This window comes from Mus musculus, chromosome 9 (assembly GCF_000001635.26).
Source record: "Mus musculus strain C57BL/6J chromosome 9, GRCm38.p6 C57BL/6J".
Lineage (NCBI taxonomy): Eukaryota > Metazoa > Chordata > Mammalia > Rodentia > Muridae > Mus > Mus musculus.
In genome coordinates, this window is record NC_000075.6 from 101,022,955 (window position 1) to 101,045,078 (window position 22,124).

At 45.8% G+C, this 22,124-nt stretch overlaps 1 protein-coding gene across 3 annotated transcripts in view; it reads right to left on the minus strand.

The window, feature by feature from the left end:
* Pccb (propionyl Coenzyme A carboxylase, beta polypeptide) overlaps positions 1 to 11,986 on the minus strand; it is a 52,909-nt gene extending 40,923 nt beyond the window's left edge. For 2 of the 3 annotated variants that reach the window (NM_001311149.1, NM_025835.3), the window contains exons 1-5: positions 11,715 to 11,930; positions 8,902 to 9,021; positions 7,221 to 7,289; positions 4,126 to 4,182; positions 182 to 295 (exon numbers count right to left, since the gene is read on the minus strand). In NM_001311149.1, the coding sequence (NP_001298078.1) occupies positions 182 to 295; positions 4,126 to 4,182; positions 7,221 to 7,289; positions 8,902 to 9,021; positions 11,715 to 11,903 (549 nt within the window). In that variant the 5' untranslated portion in view covers positions 11,904 to 11,930. Of the gene's footprint in view, positions 1 to 181; positions 296 to 4,125; positions 4,183 to 7,220; positions 7,290 to 8,901; positions 9,022 to 11,714 lie in introns of all 3 variants that reach the window. The other variant, XM_006511370.2, reaches the window with a different exon arrangement.
* Between the last annotated feature and the right edge of the window lie 10,138 nt (positions 11,987 to 22,124).

A 22,124-nucleotide genomic window follows, 5' to 3' on the forward strand; every position in this document is an offset into this window, starting at 1 on the left:
TTTATCTAACAACTGGCCATCTCTCAAGAACAAAGAGCAGTCTTTGCAGCCCATTTGGCCGGTCATCCAACCTTCCTTGCACCCACAGTGGCAGTGACAGAGGAGGCACTGCAGGGGGAGGATGGAGCAGAAGACAATATGAGCACACACATAGAGGCAACTGTGTTAATGGCTTTCTCACCAGGAAGATGTCCGCGTAGCCAGCCAAGGACTCCACCCCCTCCTGGATTCTGGCGCCCCCGGAGTCATTGAGCCCGATCACTGGAGCCCCCACTGTTATGGCCTGGTCCATGATCTAAAACGGTATAGAAAAATCTTATGAGACATCTGCTCTGGTTACCAAAAACAGCAATGACAAAGCCCCTTGCTGGGCCAAGGAGATGGCTTGTGTATTAGTGGGTGAAAACGTCACCAGACTTAAAGGGGACACAGCCTGTGCCCTCACAAGCCAAGTCCAGCTGCCCATCCTCAATAGCCCATTAAAGGAGCCAAATGAATAATGAAAAGCAGCAAAGGGAGATTTATTCAGTGTGACCATACAAGGAAGAAAGACAAAGGGATCCAGAACCCACCCACCCTAAGTCCATCTACAGGGGTGTTGGCAATACACAAGGTATATGTCACTGGGCAGTCCAACAGGTATGGTTCCTGGCCCTTGCCCAGCTCCTAGTCTTTCCTACAAGGTCATCTGATGAGCTGTAAGTCCTTCTCCAGTGTTGTGGGATATCCACAAAAGAAGACTGCTTGGACATGGGTTTTAAGTCTTTACTAGCTGGCTGTCGACTATATTGTGTGTTCAGGATCCCTGTGTAGCCCTGAGCCTTTCTCGGGGTGAGTTTTGAGCACAAAAACCATGTTCTAGGTTGACATACTTCGGTTAACAAGAACATTTAGCCAGAAGCTAAGCTACAAAAGCCAAAAAGCAAGACTACTACATTTAGACACTTTTCCAGTATGGCCTTTGATAGATCAGGTCTGTTTTCATCTTTTGGCAGATGGTGCTGTCTACGTGCTGAGTTTTACAATGTGAATGGCACTTCCACCATGGAGTCAGTTGTGCTAAGGTCTGAGGATCTGAGGCCTGTTATACCAAGAGACAAGTTCCTCCTCAGGATGCCACCAGGGTTTCAGCCATTTTTCTCCCAGTAGGACATTCTTAGGAAGTTTACATTTCTTGCAGCTATATTCTTTCAACAGTCCAGTAGCCAAAGAGGGGTGCATGGGTGTCTCTTTTTATTAGTGGTCCTTTAACCTTCCTAATGCTGTGACCCTTTAATACACTAGCCCATATATTAACCTGAGACCAGGCCCACTGCGACAGATTTTCCTCCTGAGTCACCAGTTGGTCACCTTAGATGGTTAGTGAAGCACATTTACTTCATTATGTCATGTGACCATTACAACCGAAGCAGTAAAAAAGGAAAACCAGGAAGGTTTAAATGTAACTGGCTAGCCTGACCATGAAGGTGCACGCCTTTAATCCCAGCACTTGGAAGACAGAGGCAGGCAGATCTCTCAGTTTGAGGCCAGCCTGGTCTATGGAGAGAGTTCCAGGACAGCCAGGGCTACACAGAGAAACCCTGTCTCAAAAAATAAAAATAAAAAAGGAATTGGGTTAAGATCTCTAGAGTAATATATGTCTAAAATCCAGGTAGCTCCATTACAGAGGGAAACTTACTCAGCTATTAATAATTCAATATTACTCCCCAAATTCTCTAAACACCAACAGTGCCAGCATCACGCCTTGGACCATCTCAGTCTAATGGGTTGTATATGGGGAGCTTTTCTTGTTTGGTTGGCTGCTTGAGGTTCTGTTTGTGTTCGAGTTTCTTCATCAGCAGAATTCGGAATTGTCTCCAAGGTCTGCTCATGTTAGGCACATTTCCTATCACAGAGCTCTAAGCTCTGTCCTCCAGAGTGTTTTTAAACCTTCATGCAGGGGCTGTAGAGATGGCTCCGTGGTTAAGAGCACTTGCTCTTGCAAAAAGACCCCAACTCAGTTCCTAGAATCCACAGGGCCGTTCACAACCATCTGTAACTCCAGTTACAGATGTAACTGTAACTGGATGCAACACCCTCATCTGGCCTCTGCAGGCACCAGGCCCACACAGTACATAGATGTTCATATAGACAAAAAAATAAAGAAATCCTTTTTATAAAACAAACAAACAAACAAACAAAGCAAAAACAGAAAAAAAAACCACTGCTAAATCATGCAATCTTTGTACTGCTCTTTACATTTTAATGCCTGGACTCTCTGCCTAGATCTTTTCTTGGGATTCCCAGAATCTCAACGTGGCTGTGAATGCCTACATGATCTGTGAACTTGAGTTAGGAAACGTTTACATTCTCACCTGTACGACCTCTGTGCAGTGCCGACCGCTTCCTTTACTGATGAACGCACACCTGTGCCTTTGCCATTATTAGAAACCAGAAGCTTCTCCTATGTTAAAATTGCTGAGCACCAGGATTTTCTCACTTGAACCTTCTTTGAATTATACCAGCTAGAAGATTCACTGCTAAGTGCTTATTTAATGCACTAATAAGTACATATATTAATGAGCCAGACCTAGTGGTACACGCCTTCAATGCCAGCACTCAGGAGGCAGAGGCAGGTGGACGGAAGTGGGTTTGACCTAATGCTGCTTGTGTTAATTTTGGTCCCCCAAAGCTGCTTATGAGTGTCTACACATAAGACACCGAGGAACTCTGCCCCCAGTTGGCTCCAATTGGTAAATAAAGATGCCAGCAGCCAATGGTTGGGCAGGACAGACAGAGGTGGAATTTTTAGGATTACAAGGCTGGGAAGAAAGAGAAGAAGAGAATCACCATGAGAGGGGTGTGGGACAGACCAGCCATGTAAAAATTCGGGTAAGTGGCTCTAGTGGTCACTTCTGTGACTGGGTCTAAGGCAGCAGAGATGAAATACAGATTTTAAAGGATGTTAACTCCAGAATACCAGAGGGCAGTGTTTGCTAGCTGCAGAATTAAAAGTGCACAGCCTTTGAGCTAGTCAAGGCATATCAAAATTAACTGGTATGTGTGTGTGTTCGTGCGTATGCATGTGTGTCTGTCTGTCTTTCATTCTTGAATCCAGAGAGCTCCTTGGTTGGCCCAACTTGTGTGCTACCCACCAGGAGCTAAAGCGGTTAACTAATTTGCAGCTACAGTGGACTCTGGGTTTGAGGCCAGCTTGCTTTACAGAGCAAGTTCCAGAACAGTCAGAAGGACACAAAGAAACCCTTTCATAAAATAATAATAACAAGGGGCTGGTGAGATGGCTCAGCAGGTAAGAGCACCCAACTGCTCTTCCAAAGGTCCTGAGTTCAAATCCCAGCAACCATATGGTGGCTCACAACCATCCATAATGAAATCTGACTCCCTCTTCTGGTGTGTCTGAAGACAGCTACAGTGTACTTACATATAATAAATAAATAAATCTTTGAAAAAAAAATAACAACAACAACATGTATTTCAGATTTGCTTTTGAGTGCTTTCACTCCTCACAGGCAGAGACTGGGGGGTGGGGGGGGTGTTGAGTGTCTTCCTCTATCACCCTCAATCTTATTTTTTGAGACAGTTTCTCAGTGAACCAAAAGCTCGATGTTCTAGCTATGCTGGCTGGCCAGCAAACCTCCAGAATCTGTCTAGTTCCCAAAAGCTGGGGTTACAAGCACATGTGGTCACACTTGGCTTTTATGTAAGAGCTGGGGATTTGAACTCGGATCCTTCTGTTTTCACACCAAGTACTCACACCCAATGTACCATCGCTCCAGCCCTCAAGCCTTGTAATCTTAGATGTAATTATGTGCATGGAGAAATGTGAGGGTTGACAGGAGGATAGATTCACACATATTATCCCAGCCCTAGGACAGAGGAGCTAAGGAAAGGTGGGAAGGGGGAAGAGAAGAGAACAGAATGAATAGAATGAATGTGGTTGTAGACCTTACCAGGGTCACGCAGACACTATGAAAATACTTTAAGAAATGAGCTAAGAGTCCCCTCTGGGCAGTACCATGTTGTACGGATCTGCTCCAGCTCCATTCATTGTACCCCCAGAATACTCAGCGTGTGCCACATAAGCTGGTGGATGCACTGGGTTTATTGTCGATCGTAAACACTTACTTTGCAGATCTTTTGAGCATGTGCTCCTGACAGACTGCCTCCAAAAACTGTAAAATCCTGAAAAGAGAAACAATTAGAACAGCAGGTAAACCATAAGGACCAGGTGGAGCCGAAGACCCAATGGGAAGTGGGAAGACATGGGAAACCCACACATGTTTAAAAAAAAAATAGAAAAAAAAAACCCCTCTAATTCATAGATTATTCCCCAAGTTAGTTAATAAAATACCTTAAAAAAGTTCATGTAGGATCAGGGTCAAAAGACTTTGTCTTGGTTCTACAGAAAGGACTCAGCTCTGAGGCAGTAGCTCGAGTGTATTAACCCTGTTAGATTCTACCAGTGCCAGACAAACAATGCCATTTCCAGGAAGTATGCATCCTGGAAAGGCGGAAAACGAAAGGCAACCAGAGTCCCCCAACCCCTCCTAATCCCTGTTTCTGAAAAACTTCACACTAGGGTGTCTTGTAAGCATGAAGAGCTGATAGCAGCAGGCTAGCCCAGGGGTAGCAGCAGACTAGTCCAGGGGAACTGGAATCACAAGGATACCACATGACTTGAGAGGAAGGAAGGAAGGAAGGAAGGAAGGAAGGAAGGAAGGAAGGAAGGAAGGAAGGAAGGGAGGGAAGGAGGGAGGGAGGGAGGGAGGGAGGGAGGAAGGGACATCTATAGAAGGGACACCAGGAAAGAACCAGGTAAGAGGGGTAGACATTAAAACAAGAATAAGCCTGGGAGCCGGGCGTGGTGGCGCACGCCTTTAATCCTAGCATTTGGAGGCAGAGGCAGGTAGATTTCTGAGTTCGAGGCCAGCCTGGTCTACAAAGTGAGTTCCAGGACAGCCAGGGCTATACAGAGAAACCCTGTCTCAAAAATAAATAAATAAATAAATAAAAATAAATAAATAAAAATAAGCCTGGGTTAAGAAAACTCACAAAGCCCCTCCTTCACCTTAAGAGGAAAAAGGCTATTCCTCTAAAAAACACAAAAAGCCTGAGTCAGAGACATCCAGACTCAGGGTCACTGGCCTGATTGAAGGCATAGACGAGGAGGAAAACCAGAGATTTGAAGCCTGAGTACTGAACGTGCCATGCTGGCTCCTCCCTCCCCCCCTCTATAGAGCATGCTGACTGCCTGCAGCGAAGGGAAGGAGGACACCTTCCTGGATAAACAGACACATCCCAGAAAACCCACCTGTGTCTGTATCCTGGAGATCACAATGAAGAAGCTGGCTCATTGCACCCCATAGCTGGTACCCAGCTTCAATGAATGCCCATTTTCAAACCCAGAAGGGCTCCTCTGTGGTCCAAAGCATTTGCCTGGAACTTCTCTTACCCTTTCTGTGGTCACCTGTGCTGTCCCACTCTACCTACAAATTGTCATCTTCAGAAAGAGAGCCCTGCCTTCATCATCTCCAACTCCTGGTCCTCTCTTCCACTTACACCCTGAGCAGAGAAGGGGCTCAAAATACCAAAAATACGCTGTTTGAATTTCCATACTGGCTTTAAGTAGTCAGACATGGCCAGAAAACATTGTCATATAATTTCTATACTACCTTCTTTATGAATTTTTGCCCAGCTCTTAAAAACTGAAAGAAAAAAATGTATGCTTCAACATTTGGCTGACCCAAATAGAAAAATCTATTATGAAATAGCACAAGAAATATCCTGTTTCTATTGGTGCTTTAACAAAATAACACAGATTCATGACTCAAGACAAAATACTTTTATTCTCTCACATTCTGTGGTTTACAAGGTTCCTCCTAGGGGCGTGACTGGGCTACAACCAAGGTTAGTGTCTGTGACCTCTCAGGTGGTTTCAAGGGCAGTCTGTTCATCTTTTCTAAGCCTCTAGAAATGGTGTCCATTGCAGCTCTCATAGGACTCTTCTCTATTCAAAGTCAGACACAGTAGATGGAGTCTTCTCCTCCACTCTTAGAGACCCTTGTGATGACCCTTGGCCACCTGGGTAACCCAGGCTACACTATCACAAGGCCAATCAGAACCCTGAGTCTTCTTTACTGTGTGTACTGGCTGGTATTGTGTGAAAACTTGACACAAGCTGGAGTTATCACGGAGAAAGGAGCCTCTCTTGAGGAAATGCCTCTATGAAATCCAGCTTGTCGTTAGGCATTTTTTTCAATTAGTGATCAAGCGGGAGGGCCCAGCCCATTGTGGGTGGTGCCATCCCTGGATTCTATAAAAAAGCAAGCTGAGCAAGCCAGGGAAAGCAAGCCAGTAAGCAGCACCCCTCCATGGTCTCTGTATCCACTCCTGCCTCCAAGTTCCTGCTCTGTGTAAGTTCCTGTCCTAGCTTCCTTTGGTGATGAACAGCAATATGGAAGGGTAAATTGAATAAACCCTTCCCTCCCCAACTTGCTTCTTGGTCATGATGTTTTGTGCAGGAATAGAAAACACTGTGTCACTGGCTAGAGAGATGGCTCAGTGGTTAAGAGCACTGACTGCTCTGCCAGAGAGGTACAGTGTACTCACATACATGAAATAAATAAATAAATCTTTAAAACAAAACAAAACAAAACACTGACTGCTCTTCCAAAGGTCCTGAGTTCAAATCCCAGCAAGCACATGGTGGCTCACAACCATCTGTAATGAGATCTGATGCCCTCTTCTGCTGTGTCTGAAGACAGCTACAGTGTACTTAGATATAATAAATAAATCTTAAAAAAAAAAAGACACTGTGTCATGTAACACACTGCTTCTAGAGATTAAAATTTTAAACATGCAGAGCTAGAGAGATGGCTCATTGGTTAAGAGCACTGACTGCTCTTCCAGAGATCCTGAGTTCAATTCCCAGCAACCACATGGTGGCTCACACCATCTGTAGTGGGGTCTGATGCCTTCTTCTGGTGTGTCTGAAAACAGTGACCCTTCACTCAAATACATAAAAATAATAAATAAATCTTAAAAAATAAAAGACTACTTCTGAACACACACACACACACACACACACAAAACGGAAAGCAAATCTGTCATGTGCCCCAAACTATAAGCAAGATTTCATTTCCCTAAATTTTTTTCTTTCACATATTTTGCTCCTGGTTCTAGCTTATAGGTAAGCTTCATTTACTGAAGTTTGGACATACCTGACTGAAGACATAAACCAATCGTCCATTGATTCGGCCCCGTCCAGTGACCACACTATCTCCGGGAAACTATCAGAAAAATGGAAAAATAAGGTTAAAAAAAAAAAAACAACAAATACTTCCTTTTCGTGTTTCTTTGTGTCATCTTGGCTGTCCTGGAACTAGCTCTGTGTACCAGGCTGGCCTCACACTGACAGAGATCTGCCTTCCTCTGCCTCTAGAGTGCTGGAATTTAAGGCATCCTCCACCACGGCCAGGCCCAAGTACTTCTTTTTTTTTTTTTTTTTTTTAGTGTCAATCTTTATCAATTTATTTCATACAAAACAGTAGCAATGTAGAATGTGGGGTTATCTTCTGCTGCCACACACGCAAAACTGTGAACATTCCAAGCCAGTGTACAGTTTAAAAGGGAGGCTAAACAATAGCATTAACCATGCTACTGAACACAGGGACTTTTTATTTTAAAAAGATTAAAAATTAGATAGCAACGTCTTCTTAATATTGCTCTCATCATTGAAGACTTAAAAGTGACTTTATAGGTTTAAAAAAAAGAGGAAAGAGGAAAACCTGAGAGGCTGCTACAACCCAAGTACTTCTTATAGTCAAGCTGACGTCATGCCTTAGTGAAGAATCAAAATGCCAATGCTAAGGTTTGGCCAGAAGAAGGTTCAAACCAAAAACCAAAGTTTGGTTTAGTCCTCAGTACACCGAAATAAATAAGTAAATAAATTGAAATAAAAAAATAACTATAAGAGGGCTACCCGGCCACTTACTCTTGAGATGGACACATAAGGAAACATACAGAGCCTGACATGGTGACACATGCCTGGGATCCCAGCAAAAACTAAGGAGAGAGACTCAGTACAAGTTTGAAGTCAGCCTTGGCTACACAGTAACATCCAGAGAGAGAGAAAGAGAGAGAGAGAGAGAGAGAGAGCGCACTTGCATAGCAGCTCTTTCAAAGTCACTCATTGCTACCCAAACCCACTCTTTGTCACGGAAAGCCCAGCATCAGGGTGCCCGTAATGACTCAGATAGAGCCTGCTGGGTTTATATCTTTGGTCATAGGCAGCAGATATACAGAAAATTGGATCAAAGATAATCCAAAGATTCCACACACCTATGAAAAGCAACAATCTGGTTTCACTGACCTCAAAGACTCAGATGTATGTGGTGCATGTCTGTGATTCCTCTCAGGAGGCTAAGGCCAAGAGGTACATGAGTTCAAGGCTACCCTGGGCTATATAAGGATCTAAGGCAGCCTGTGTGGCATAGACAAATTGGAAAAACAAAACAAAACACAACAATAAAAACACCTAAATATAGGCTCAAACTTAAGAAGTATCAAGAGCAACAATTGGCCTGCATTTAGGTGAGGGCCTGGTTCTCAGAACCCATCTGAGTGACAGTCCGATGATCCTTCTTCCAAACTTGTCATTCTGTATGATGAGGAACAGAACCTGCAACCTGAGCCTTTAGAAACTGAACTGGAGTTACACTGCAGAGAATAAACAGCTACCCACAGTCATCTACAGACAAAGATGAAGCTAGGAGAGGAGCCGAAGGCACAGTGGGTCTGAGATGAAAGCTATATGGACTCTTTGCTCTGGCGGGATGGCCAGCAAGCCACAGGAAAGCCAACAAGCCACGGGAAGTGTTCACGCCACCAGATGGAAGATACCTTATTCTTATCAGCAGCCATTCCGAAGTCGGCACATCTGTGTTCCACAAACATGTCGCTCTCCATGAAGCTGCCAGGATCCAGCAGAAGACTGATCCGCTCCCTGGCTGTTAGCTTCCCCTACAACACAAGGATCTGTTGGTGATGTCGCCACAGATGAGTTAACAAGTAAGTAAGACCTGCTGGCAGGAAAGCCAGGGGCACAGGCTTTTCGCCTTTGCCCCAATGTAAAAGGCTCCATTCTATCAGTTCTTGCCCAAAGTAGACAGGCACTAGTAATAGACTTTGTTTCAGCCAAGACAGCAGGGTAGATGGGGTGCTCCGGAGCTACCTGCCTGTGCAAGGAAACCCACGGAGGAAACTGAGGCAAGCTTAGGGAGGGTCAGAGATTTACGGGCTCTTTTCAGAGAAGCACACTTCAGCCAGGCACAACCCTTCCCCTCCAGCTCTCCACCTCCATGCCAGGGCACTAATGGGTCCTCCGCCTTCACGAGGGCTTGCCCTTCTTCTATCCTAAATAGGAGTCTCTGCTTAAAGACACCAAAACTGTCGAAGCCAAGATCCCCATAGCAGGGCTCTGTGGAGTAAAGGAGAAGGTGCGGAGTGCTGGAGAGCTTCTTGGGTTGGGGGTTGTTTTCAAGACAAAGAAAAGAAAATGGCTGGAGATACAGTTCAATTGGTAGAGGGCTTGCCTATTGTGTACAGAAGCAATTCCCAGTACCACAAATTATGGTGGCGCATGCATTTAATCCCAGCACTCGGGAGGCAGAGGCAGGCGGATTTCTGAGTTCAAGGCCAGCCTGGTCTACAAAGTGAGTTCCAGGACAGCCAGGGCTATAAAGAGAAACCCTGTCTCAAAAAAACCAAAAAAAAAAAAAAAAAAAAAAAAATTAATGAATGCCTCTATTATCAGAGCTGGGAGGTGGGGTTGGGGGTGGGGCGAGTTAGAAGTAGAGGGGTCAGAAGTTCAGCATCATCCTTGACTGCAAAGAAAAGTCAAAGCCAACCTGGGCTGCATGAGATCCTAGTTCAAAATGTCCTTTCAGATGAATTTGAATCCTCAATCTACCAAAAGCCTCCACCTCTTAGGCTCCCAAAACCTCAAATCTATAAATTCCTTGTCCTACTGTGTTAAGAAAACAGCACATATACACATTAAACAAACAAGAAGAAAAATTTTAAAACTTTAAATTAGATATTCTAATAAAACAGTAAAGCCGGGCAGTGGTGGCGCACGCCTTTAATCCCAGCACTCGGGAGGCAGAGGCAGGCGGATTTCTGAGTTCGAGGCCAGCCTGGTCTACAAAGTGAGTTCCAGGTCAGCCAGGGCTACACAGAGAAACCCTGTCTCGAAAAACAAACAAACAAACAAACAAAAAGTAAAAGCCAAAGAGGCTGTGGAAAGAGGCTGTGGAAAACAAATGTACTTTGGGGGGAAATAATCTAACAACTACGGAGATAGACAGATAGATAGATATATAGATAATAGACAGATCGATAAATTTTAAGATATTCATACTTTCTGGTCCTCTTTTAGGACATCTGATTCACGGACATAATGAAAAACTTGCTTAAAGGGAACACAAATTAGCCTCCCAACTAAATAAACTCTGACAGCAGAAAACCTGCTCTGAAGGCCTTAATGTAAGAGCATCAGGATCTTGCCTGGGGTGCAATAGGCAACTGAGCAAGGGTGTCCCAAGAGAAAGGTTACCAGAGCAGTGACAGGCTTTCCCAGGGAACTTAATAGCCCTTCAGAGGGACCCCAAGGGAGAGAGGGCTTATGGCTCACCATAAACCTTACAACCACATTTACATCCCTAAGTGTCAAGAGGAATAAATAGTTTTCCTTGAGCATTTTTCTTTTTTCAAACCTAACTCAGGACATCTGAATCAACATTTGACCCAGATTTTCACACACTTGGGTAAGACTTGCATGCCCTTCACAGGAGCCCTTCCCTTAGGGAACCTTCATGTTAACTTATCCAGCTCTTCTGCCTGGACTCACTCAGTTGTCAAGGACACACTGGGCAAGTCTGGCTTCAAGTCTAGGGTCACCTCTTCCAGCTTCTGTTGTTTTTTGTTTTTCTGCTGCTAAATGACCTCCCCAGAAGAAGCTCAAATGTGATTCCCGCCTCAGCTGCTCTCAGCAGAGTAGCCTGAGAGTTTATAGAAAGTCCACCTGCTTCCTATGCAGCAGATCGATACATGAACCTCTCAAGAGGCCAACCAGACTTCCTCGGTCACAGGCGTCACAAATCCCCAGCACGCAGGGAGACAACACACCAGGTTAATGTGAACATAACCAAGTTTTTTCTAATACTTCGTGCCTGGGTTTTACTGCTTCCTTCCCCGAGAAGAGGGAAGGGAAAAAAAAAAAAAAAAAAAAAACTGTCATAAACACTTTCAGGCAGCGGGAGAACAATCCCGTCTTTTAAATTCAGAGCCTGTGGCCGATTAACGTGGCAATCTTATTCAAACAAGACCTGGAAGACATTATTCTGTTTACGGTGCTTTCTAAAGACCACCTTTCCCAAAAGTTCAAAGCTGCTAAGTGGAGCGCAGCTGGAGACCGGTCACATCCATCCATCCATCCGACGACCAATGCCCACCACCACCGCCTGGGGACCTCCCTAAGTGGTGCAGATGTCTACTGACACCCGAGGGGGCTCTAGGTTCTCCAGGTGGACGTTCTCGCCGCGCCCCTCCCAGGCGCAGCGCCTATTGGCTGGGAGGCTCGTGCGCCGCGAGCCCGGCGCGCTGTGATAGGGCGGGAGCGGAGGGGGCGGGACGCACTGGCGCCCGTGACTCACTCGCTTGTGCTGCGCGTCGATGCGGCGCTGGCCTCCTCCCAGCAACGCTGCATGGCGCTTGTTGTCGATGCGCTCTTTAACTGAAACCGGCTGGCTGCAAAGGCCGCGGGTCGTGATGCCGAGGCCGCAATTCAGAACGCTGAGCCTCGCTCCAGCCGCCACCGCCCGAATCCTAATCGCCGCCGCCATTTTTTTTTTTTTTTTTTTTTGACTGCCAGCGTGACACACACTGCACCTCAGGACGCATGCGCAGAGAGCGTAGACATTGCGAGTCTGCGCCTGCGCGTCGTCGCTGGCCCTAAAGCTGGTAGCAGTCACAGGCTTGCATTCAGGCTCAAGGCGGTCCTGTTCTAGGAAATACCTGCCTCTCAGCTCTGTGCCCGTGTAGCCACACAGAACAAGGACTTCATTCCTCGTTCTGCGTTAGCCATCTAAACTCCAGGCTTCGTCGACCCTCTTCCCCCCAAAAATGAATAGATAATGAGCTCTGACCAACTTTTACCAAATGCTGTGCCAGGTTTTGCTCTTAAAACTTAGCCTTGAAATAATTTATATCCAGATTTCAGAGATGGGATACACAGGAACAGAAGTAGGTTTGTATGGCGTCAAGACTGAAATGTTTTGTGAGCTACGTATTGAGCTCCAGAGAGGGTCTCTTAAAGGGGAGAGGAGCTGGGAAGCTACTTGGCTCAGTGCTAAGTTAAAGCCTTTGCCAGCCTGAGTATGAGGACCAAAATTGGGGTCCCCAAACTCAGTACTCAGCCAGAGTAATGAGTGTCTGTACAGAGAGGTTGCCTAGGTGAGATAGCTGACAGAAATAAAAGAATCCCAGGAAGCTCACGGAACAGCCACCCTAGCATGTACAGAAGCAAATGAGACCCAATTCTCACACAAATAAGGGGACCATTGACACCCCATGTTGTCCTGTGACTTCCACATGTGCACGCCCAAACTCTGATACACACAAATTATTTGATGTTTTTTAAGTTTGTGACGAGACACAGAATGGTGAAGTAAACTTTTAGAGACCATTGTGCTAGGTCTAGGCTCCATAGGGTTTTACAGTAGGGGAGAGAGGTTGGCCTCAACCCCGAATACACCAAAGACAAGATGTATCGGGGAGGGAGCTCAATGGATAGAAAATTAATAGGGAACACAGGGCAAGGAGCAATCTGACAAACAACGTTTGCTTGGTTGAAGGCAAGCCAGGGTGCTCAGACATCATTTGGGGGACAGTGGAAGAAGAACCTTATCAAATATGGAGGGCGATCCCTCATCAAGGGTGGAAGATTCTGGCATAACTGACTTAGCAGGATTCTTGGCAAAGCTACCCTCTAGAAGAGAGGACCTGGGAGCCAAGGTCAGTTCTATTCAAGAGATGCTCAGTAGAGCCTGACCGAAGTTTGGTCAAGAAGAGAATCTTGTCAACACAGCGGCTTTGGCATTAGCTGGGAGGAAATAGGAAAAGTAAACTAGGAGCAGACTGCTCGGGCTCAGACCTACTAATCAGAGGGGATGCAAGGCGGCGGCGGGGGCGGGGGGCGGGGGCGGGGGGGGGGGGGGGAGGCTGCTGACCTCTTAGCAAGGACCCTTTAGTCAGTTCAGATGCTAACATCTGAGAAGTGCTGCTCCAGTGCTTTCGAAAACTCTACTATGAATGCTTTCTCATCTGTTTACCCAGCGAAGTGGCAGGTCTTTAAGGCAAAGTACAAGGTGCATATTTCTCATTCTTAGCCAAAAAATAAAAAATAAAAAAATAAAAAAAGCCTGCCAGAGTTGATTATTAACCCTTCCTAAATCCACCTCACTCCACCTCTCTGCAGGACTCCCACAGAGTTCAAATTCTGGCCTGAGACTTTAACGTTAATGTCATTTTATTTATTTATTTCATTTACGTTTTGAGGCTCTCTCTCTCTTAAACTGGCCTGGAACTCATGATGTAGACAAGATTGGCCCGAAATTCAGAGATCCACCTGCCTCAGCCTTTCAAGTACTGGGATTAAACATGGCTGAATAATCATCTTTGAGCCACCTACTTGCCGCAAGTTGTGTTTCTTAGAACTGTTTCCCTCAACATAGACAGAAGCTGTCCAAGGTCTGAAGACTCCTGACTGGGCAAGGAACTCCTACATCTACGGGACACCAGATGAGAGAGCTCTTGGCCCTGCTTTTTTTTTTTTTTTAAGATTTATTTATTTATAGAGCCTTGGCACCCTTCATGATGGTGGGGAACTGGGGGTGGGGAAGCCTGAGAAACCCTTGAGTTCTTATGTCTCTCCCAGGACAAGAGCCCAGGCATCTGATGTTAGAACAGTCTGGATAAGGTCATCTCTACCAGTTACCTCTGTGTGATCTTGGACAACAGCCTCGGTTCCCACTTCTACTAAGTGGGAGTAGCTTTGTGTCATAGACTTACATGGCTTAAATGGGAGACAATGTGTAATGCTTAAAGATGCATGCAACCGTGAAGTGCTGGTTAAATTGTTGTCTAATAGATTACTAGTAGTTTCCTAAAGTAGACAGTCTCCTCCTCCTCCTCCTCCTCCTCCTCCTCCTCCTCCTCCTTCTTCTCCTCCTCCTCCTTCTTCTCCTCCTCCTCCTCCTCCTTCTCCTCCGCCTCCTCCTTCTCCTCTGCCTCCTTCTCCTTCTTTTTTTTTTTTTAAAAGACATGACCTCCCCGTGTAGTATGATAGGCTTAAAGTCATGTACCACCACACCTGGCTGAAATAGAGACTCTGGTCTTTTACTGAAAACTCCTCAGAGTGGAAGGAGAGTAACACAGCACATTTGTTTACTCTCAGACACAATGAACGAGTGGCCAGGAACCAACAGTAAAGCCTCAGTAAAGGCTCTTTAAGAGAAAGCTCCTTCTAGGCAAGAGAATAGTCGCTGGCCAGGGTGGAGCCCTGACGTTCCAGTTGAGCAAGTCAGTTTCCTGTCCGAGGGGCCACCCTTAGGAAGGTGGGTTCCGTTAAGAAAGCTCAGAGGGGTAATTAGTCTTTCAATGGCATGTGGTACTTTTTCCTTCCCAGGATCTCCACCCCTAAAACGGTGGCTTACCAGGCTGAAGCCTTGCAGCTTCGCAAGTCTGTCCACTTTTCTAAGTGATTCAGAAAAGTGTCACTTTCCCTGTCTTCTGTCTGTCCCTCCGCTAAGTATGTCTTCCCTTACTCTTTGGGCTTCCCGAACAGTTTGGACCTCCTTACCCTTTCTCTGAAGTTCTCTACCATATGACTGCTTGTCCACTGTGCTTCTAACCTCCCTACCAGCTCAAACAATACGTCCCCCCCCTTCTCTCCCTCTCATTCCCCTCCTTTAGGAAGCAGCTGAGACTCACAGCTGACCTGTATGAGTGGGGGTGGGGTCTTTTAAACTCTAATAAAATTGTCCTGGAGCTTCCATTTGAGTCCACTCTTAAATTATTTTATTAATAAGACTAAGAATGCCCAAAGAGAATTCCAATTTACCCTGCATCCGAACCTGCATATTTAGTTCTGTCTTGAATGATAAAGGATGACATATCGACATTTCCTGGCCATTCCTATTTGGCCAGTGACTACTTTGAGTAAGGCTGAACGCCATGGCAAGAACGAACAAAGAAAGATGCAGTCTTTCTCCTCAGAGAGGCTGGTGCCAAGAGACTTAGGCAAGAAGCAACCAAGACAGAAAACACAGAGGCAGGGAGATAGGAGAGCCCTCAGGTTACACTGCAAGCTTGAATTTCAGGTTAAGAGAGAAAAATGAAACCAGACAGTTGTGTTTGTTGCACGCCTTTAATCCCGGTACTTGGGGGACAGAGGCAGGTGAATCTGAGTTCGAGCCCAGCCTAGTCTATAGAGTGAGTTCCAGGACAGCTAGGGCTACACAAAGAAACACCACCCCCCACCCCACGACACCCCCACCCCCATCTTGAAAAATCAAAAAGGGGAGGAGGAGTGAATATCCCCCCCCCAACCCCTTGCAGTGTTAAGGAAAGTTTAGCATGTAGTTGGGGGAGTTTAGCATGTAGTTGGGAGCCAAAGTGTTTCTGCTTGGGTTTAGGCAGGAGCAGCGGTAGGAAAGTGTGGCTCTGCATGGATTCACAGTAAATTCCAGGGCAACAGTTGGGCTCTTGTCAGTGGTGATCAGCACGGTCCAGGTGTTTCTCACCACCAAGAGCCTTGGGTACTTAGAAGCAAGGGTGTGTTCGAGAGAGTTAATTATGGGGAGCAGCTGTCCTCCGTAGAGAGAACATTTTTAAGATTTTTGTCATGCATTAATAATGCATCTCTCTCCTCCGTGCTGGGGTTGTGTTGTTTGGTTTATTTAACTGAAGAGAAAGAGAAGTATTTTGAATTCTTGCTGACCTGTGTTTTCTTGGCTACTAAGATTAGGTCTCAAAAGCTCTGGCTTCAGTTCCTTTAAAACTAAAACCCAAGAGCCTGGCTTTCTCACCAGACATCGAACATTTTCTGAGCCATCTTGAAACAACCTCTCTTTTCCTGGCTTTTTGGGAACCCAGAGAAATGAGAACTACTCTTCCCTTTTACCAGAGTCAGTTCTCGAATATTCTATTCTTTTTTTTTTAAAAGATTTATTTATTTCATTTATGCGAGTACACTGTCGCTGTCTTCAGACACACCAGAAGAGGGCATTGGATCCCATTACAGATGGTTGTGAGCCACCATGTGGTTGCTGGCAACTGAACTCAGAACCTCTCAAAGAGCAAGCACCCAGTGCTCTTAAAGGCTGAGCCATCTCTCCAGTACCCCCATTCTTCTATTCTTGCCGATCTACTACTCAAGTTTTTGTCCTGTGTTGGTAACACACTTTCAGCACCCTCTGACCTCCACAACACACCCTCCTCTCCTTGAGATTCTCTCATCAGGGTGGCTTTTTCCTGAACTGAACTGTCCATCGCAGTTGTCAGATACCCTGAGCCTCTGACTCTGTTAGGATTTAGTGCCAGAAGTACTTAGGCTGGTCCAGGCTAAGTTAAGGTATGCAACAGATCTCTCTCTCTCTCTCTCTCTCTCTCTCTCTCTCTCTTTCTTTCATTCATTCAGGATGGTTCTTGAAACATGGGTACAGAATGGATCCTAAATTCAATGATTGGTACCTAAGAAAAAGGAGCCAGAAGTCCCATTAAGTTGGAGGTAGAGGTTGGTGCTGTGTTGCCAAAAACAAGGGACATTTCAGCTGTCAGAAGCTAGAAGAGGCAAACAAAATTTTTCCCCATGGAAATCTTGGAGCTCCCTCCTGCAGACACTGATTTCAGACTCTCACCTTTCCAGACATGCCAGAGGGTGCCTTTCTATTGCCTCAACACTGTTTTTTGTGCTGGTTGTTTCAACAGCCTTAACAACCCAAGACACCTGCTATGATTTAAGTGACTGCAGCTGGCAATTGTGGACAAAGGTAAGACAGTCGGAGCAATCCAAAAGAATGGGTGACACCAGGTCAGGCCTGGCCATGGTGGTCTAGATGGAAAGCAGAGAGATTAAGAGGAGCCAGATGCTAGAGTAAGAAGTTTAACCCACCACACATGCTCTTTTTAATCTGTGTGTGTGTGTGTGTGTGTGTGTATGTGTATGTGCACACTCGTGTGCATGCATGCTCACATGTGCCAGCAGAGGCTGTTGGAGTCCCTGGATCAGAGTTACAGGTGGCTATGAGTTGTCTGCCTAACTCAGGTCTTCTGGAAGATCAGCAACTGCTGAGCCATCTCTCCAATTCAGAGCTTAAGAACTTTACTTATATTGAGGGGGTCCCTCCTGCTGACTCAAGCCAAGACCTGCTAGACCTGCTAGGTCATATCACTGCGGTTGCTAACCCAACTCTACTAAACTGGTCTGCTGGTGTATTCATGAAATGTTTGCAAGTGGATCAAGCTGCAACCTCCTGCTAACCCTTGAGCTGAACTGCCAATTTCCAAACAACACAGACTGGAGTTGCTCCAAAGAACCTTTCTAAACAGATCCACTCCCCAACCCCATATCCTTTCTTTTTCACTACCTCTGGTGGTGATACAAGGGAAGTTAAAGGGTTTAAGAACCATCATTAAAAATAAGGTTTGAAGCCGGGCGTGGTGGCGCACACCTTTAATCCCAGCACTCGGGAGGCAGAGGCAGGTGGGTTTCCGAGTTCGAGGCCAGCCTGGTCTACAAATTGAGTCCCAGGACAGCCAGGGCTATACAGAGAAACACTGTCTTGAAAAACCAAAAAAAAAAAAAAAGGTTTCAAAAATTAAAGTTATAAGAGTCAGCATGACGGATGAAGAAAGGAAGCAGGAAAAGGTGGTAGAGGAAACTGCCAGGGGCTGGGTCCTGGAAATGGTAGAACTCTTAGTGATTCCAGACCCAGTATGTGGGTAGACCTGGAGCAGAGGTGAAGGCCCTGTATATGAGACTAGGAAATGCAGAGACCAAGGTGTTAGAAATCAGGGCTCGCTCAGCCTGCCCTCAGGGACTCAGTACCAGAAGCCATGACACATTTTCACTATCGCCACCAATTGTATATTTTCCCTATGAGACACTCATACCCCTTAAAAAGTCCCTGACATCCGTATCGTTCTCTTGTTTTCTGTGTGTGTGTCTTCTCCTTCTGCCTGCCTCCCTACTCCCTGTCTGTCTCTTTGTCTCTTGTCCTCACTCCAAGTTTTCACTACCCCCTCCCTTAACAATCTCTCTCTCTCTCTCTCTCTCTCTCTCTCTGTGTGTGTGTGTGTGTGTGTGTGAGAGAGAGAGAGAGAGAGAGAGAGAGAGAGAGAGAGAACAACCTACAGGAATCAGTTCTCTCCTTTGACCAAGCCAGCTCAGTCAGACAACAGGGTCTTGGGGGAGGGAGTGAGGATAGAAAAGACAGAGACAATTAGACAACTTTATAACATGACTCCAGCCAGTGCTGAGGCTGAAGCAGCTTTATATTTTTCTCCAGTCTGCTTTGATATCATTCTAGGTACATACAGAGAATAAGGTCCTAAAGCATAAACGGAGTAGTTAAGGGAAAAAACAAAGCATAAACAAAGGTCCCACGATTACTCTATTCAGGGTCTTAACAAGACCCATCAAGATACAAAGAACTTCTTCAACTGCATTCATCTTGAGCCTACTTCCTGTCCTAGCCCAATGTCAAATTCCTGCCAAATTCCTAGACGCTGCACCAAAAGCTCTCCACTCTTCCTTTTACCGGGTAGGTCACTGGGAACTCAAGTCATCCGGGTTAACAGCAAGCACCTTTACCCAGCCAGCCCTGTCACCCTCCCTTGATCTTGCAGCAGTCTAAAGGCTGAGACAGGGTGATTGCCATCATGAACTATCCTTTCCTTTTCCTTTGATTATTCCTACATTGTCCTAAAAGGCTACAAAAGTTATGCTAATTTCACAACCACTCCTGTTTCTGACAGGTGATTTAAGTCTTCGGTGGGAATTATATTGTATTCAAGTGACTAAGGTTAGCATCTGAAGGCTCGGAAAAATTGACTATTTGAATTTAACTTCCCAGTGCTTATTTAGAGTAGGGATTCTCTTGTCTTTATTTCCGCGTCTCCAGTACCCAGCAGCCCCTGACACTGGGATGATCTCACTGGGCACCCGATCCTGCTGATCCAGCTACTGTGAGAACGTAGAACCAGCTGGACCTCCACTACATCACCAGAGGCAGCGTCTGACATTCGAGATGTACTCATCCAAGAGCATCGGGCTTAATCAGAACTAATTGTCATGGGGTAAGGTTCATCCCACCCAACTCTAGAATGTCACCCTTAGGATGACAGGGCAAGTGTGACTCTGAGCCAATGATCAAAAGGAAGGTCGGACGGAAGCATCACAGCCCACAGTACAGTCCAAGGGAAGTGAGTCAGAGAGCCAAAGGAAGTGACGCCACCATCACCCTTCTGGCATGACTCGTGGTATGCTGCTTTAGAGAGACAGACAAAGATGGGAGAGGGATAAAAAACTGCAGGTAGAAGGCAGCTGGCAGAGCGGGACCTCCTTTCCAACCCTTCTGTACTTGGAAAGGATTAAGGAAACATTAATGCCTTCCTCATTCCCAGAGTCAGTCACAGACTGGGGAGCCAGAAAGGACGCCACCGTAACCTCCAGTCCCTGAGGGTTTGCAGTACACTGCGTAGGTGACATTAAAACGCAATTCCAAATGACACCAGCAGTGTGACAGGCAAATCCCATACCTGAGTTCTCGTTCATTACAAGGCAAATGGAAATAACACCTGATAGATAAAATGGATATAATAATAATGATGACCCCCCAGAAAAGGGGGGACTAAGTAAATCTACAAAGTACTGAGTTTAATCCTGAGCCTAAACAGAGCATGGTGGTAGATGCCTTTAGTCCAACACTCAAGAGGTAGAGGATGGGGGGGAGGGGGCGGTCAGAAGTTCAAGGTTCTATGTATACAACCTCAGCTATATGTATATCAAGTTTAAGAACAGCCTAGGCTACCTGGCTCCCTGACTCACACACATGTGCACATGCACACAGACACACACACACACACACAGAAACATACATAAGATACCTGTGTTGCTAAAATTCCTTTGCGGGGTCAGGGTGTGGGAGAGATGTGGGAGAGGGTGGGGTGCAAACAATGCCTACCCTGCCTCCTAAGGTCCCAATGACAAATTGAGGTACAACTCTAAAGTTTACTCTGGGGAATCAGTAAGTTTACGGACTGACTTACAGAACACAGGCGAGTGGTTACTTACAGGAATGTGGGAATTCCACCCCCCCCCCCACCTCGGAAAAAGAATGCACTGGGAGGTCTTTATCAGAGCCAGCAGCTTAGATGGAGCTCCCCCTCCTACCCCTTCCCCACCCATATCCTCCAGTTCTTCCAGGCAAGCGGCCACAAGAAATTAGGGCAGAATAGGATGCACCAGGTTAGGAGAGGCTAGATACTCGGGTGAGGGTCCCATGACCCTCCCTAGCCCTCCTTCTATAAGGGAGCCTCAACAGTTAACAGGCCCAGCAGGAGTTCTGAAGATGGCTTTAGCTTAGCTAGGACGATAGTCCTGTACATAGGCAGGTATTCACCACATGATGAATAAATGGTAGTCTTATTGTCTCAGGCTTTGGAAAGGTGTTTAAGTGTAGGTGAGAGCTCTAGGTACCTAAAGAAAGACATTAATCATCAGAGGAGAGGAACTCTCAACTCAGCTGTTCGGGAGCTGGAGAGGTGGCTCAGCAGTTAAGAGCACTCACTGGTTGCTTTTGCAGAGGACCCCAGTTCAATTGCCAGCACCCACAACAGTCTGTCACTCCAGTTCAGGGGATCTGATACCCGCTTCTGACCTCTGCAGACACTGCATGCAGATAGTCCACAGACACTCATGCAGGCAAAAGACATACACATAAAGTAAAGGTTAAGATTTTTAAAAATATAATAATATTTTGTTCATATATATTATATTTTTAATATAATAAGAGTATATTTATATAATATATATATATATATAGGTTTTATAGCCCTGGCTGGCCTCAAACTCAGAAATCCGCCTGCCTCTGCCTCCCGAGTGCTGGGATTAAAGGTGTGCGCCACCACGCCCGGCTTAAAAATATAATTTTAAAAGAATGAAAGAAGGCCACAGAAACAAGACAATCTAGAAGCAGGAAAACATGTCTCAAGAAGAGTACGGTCACCACAGTGACTGTAGACAAACTGTGTAGCTGCCACGCCTGGATTCTGTGGAAGGTTTTTGAATTGTCACCTCTCTGGGCATTACCTCCCATTTGTGGTCTTGATAGATACTTTAGATTGACTGAAGAAGATCTTGCCTGTTTAGCATGAAGAGTCCCACAAATAAGAGATTCTGGAGAGAAAAAAACGTTGGAATAAAGAGAAGCCAAAGGGGGCCGGGGCGTGGGGAAGATGAGCTCTGTGTTGCTTAGAATAAATAAATAAATAAAACAAACCGAACAGTCCAGTGTCCTGACAGGACAGGAGCTAATTTATCAGGTGCGCGGCAGCTTACCTTGCAGGGTGAGCTCTAGGGATCACAACTTCTTTCATCTTCGGTCCTACTACCCATGTCTTCTGTACGGAATTGGAGATGGGAAAGCAGACAGGAGAATTGATGTCACTGCTGCGAAAGACTGCAGTTCCCCAGCCAGCATGAGCTGATAGGTAAAGGTGATTTTTCTGCTGTCAATTCCAATGAGCTATGTTTGATTGCCAGGACACACATAGTGAATGAAAGAACCCACTCCCATAGACCACGACTGGTGCCCGCGTACTCTACCTATCCCATAAATAAATACATTTGAAACAAAAGAAGTTTTCAGAGGAAAGACTCTAGTGCTGGGGCTGGGAAACAGGTCAGTCAGTAAATGCTTGCTATATGAGCATGAACATTTTTATCCCAGTCCTCATAACCCAAGGGAAAAGATCGGCATAGCAGCGTATGCTTATAATCC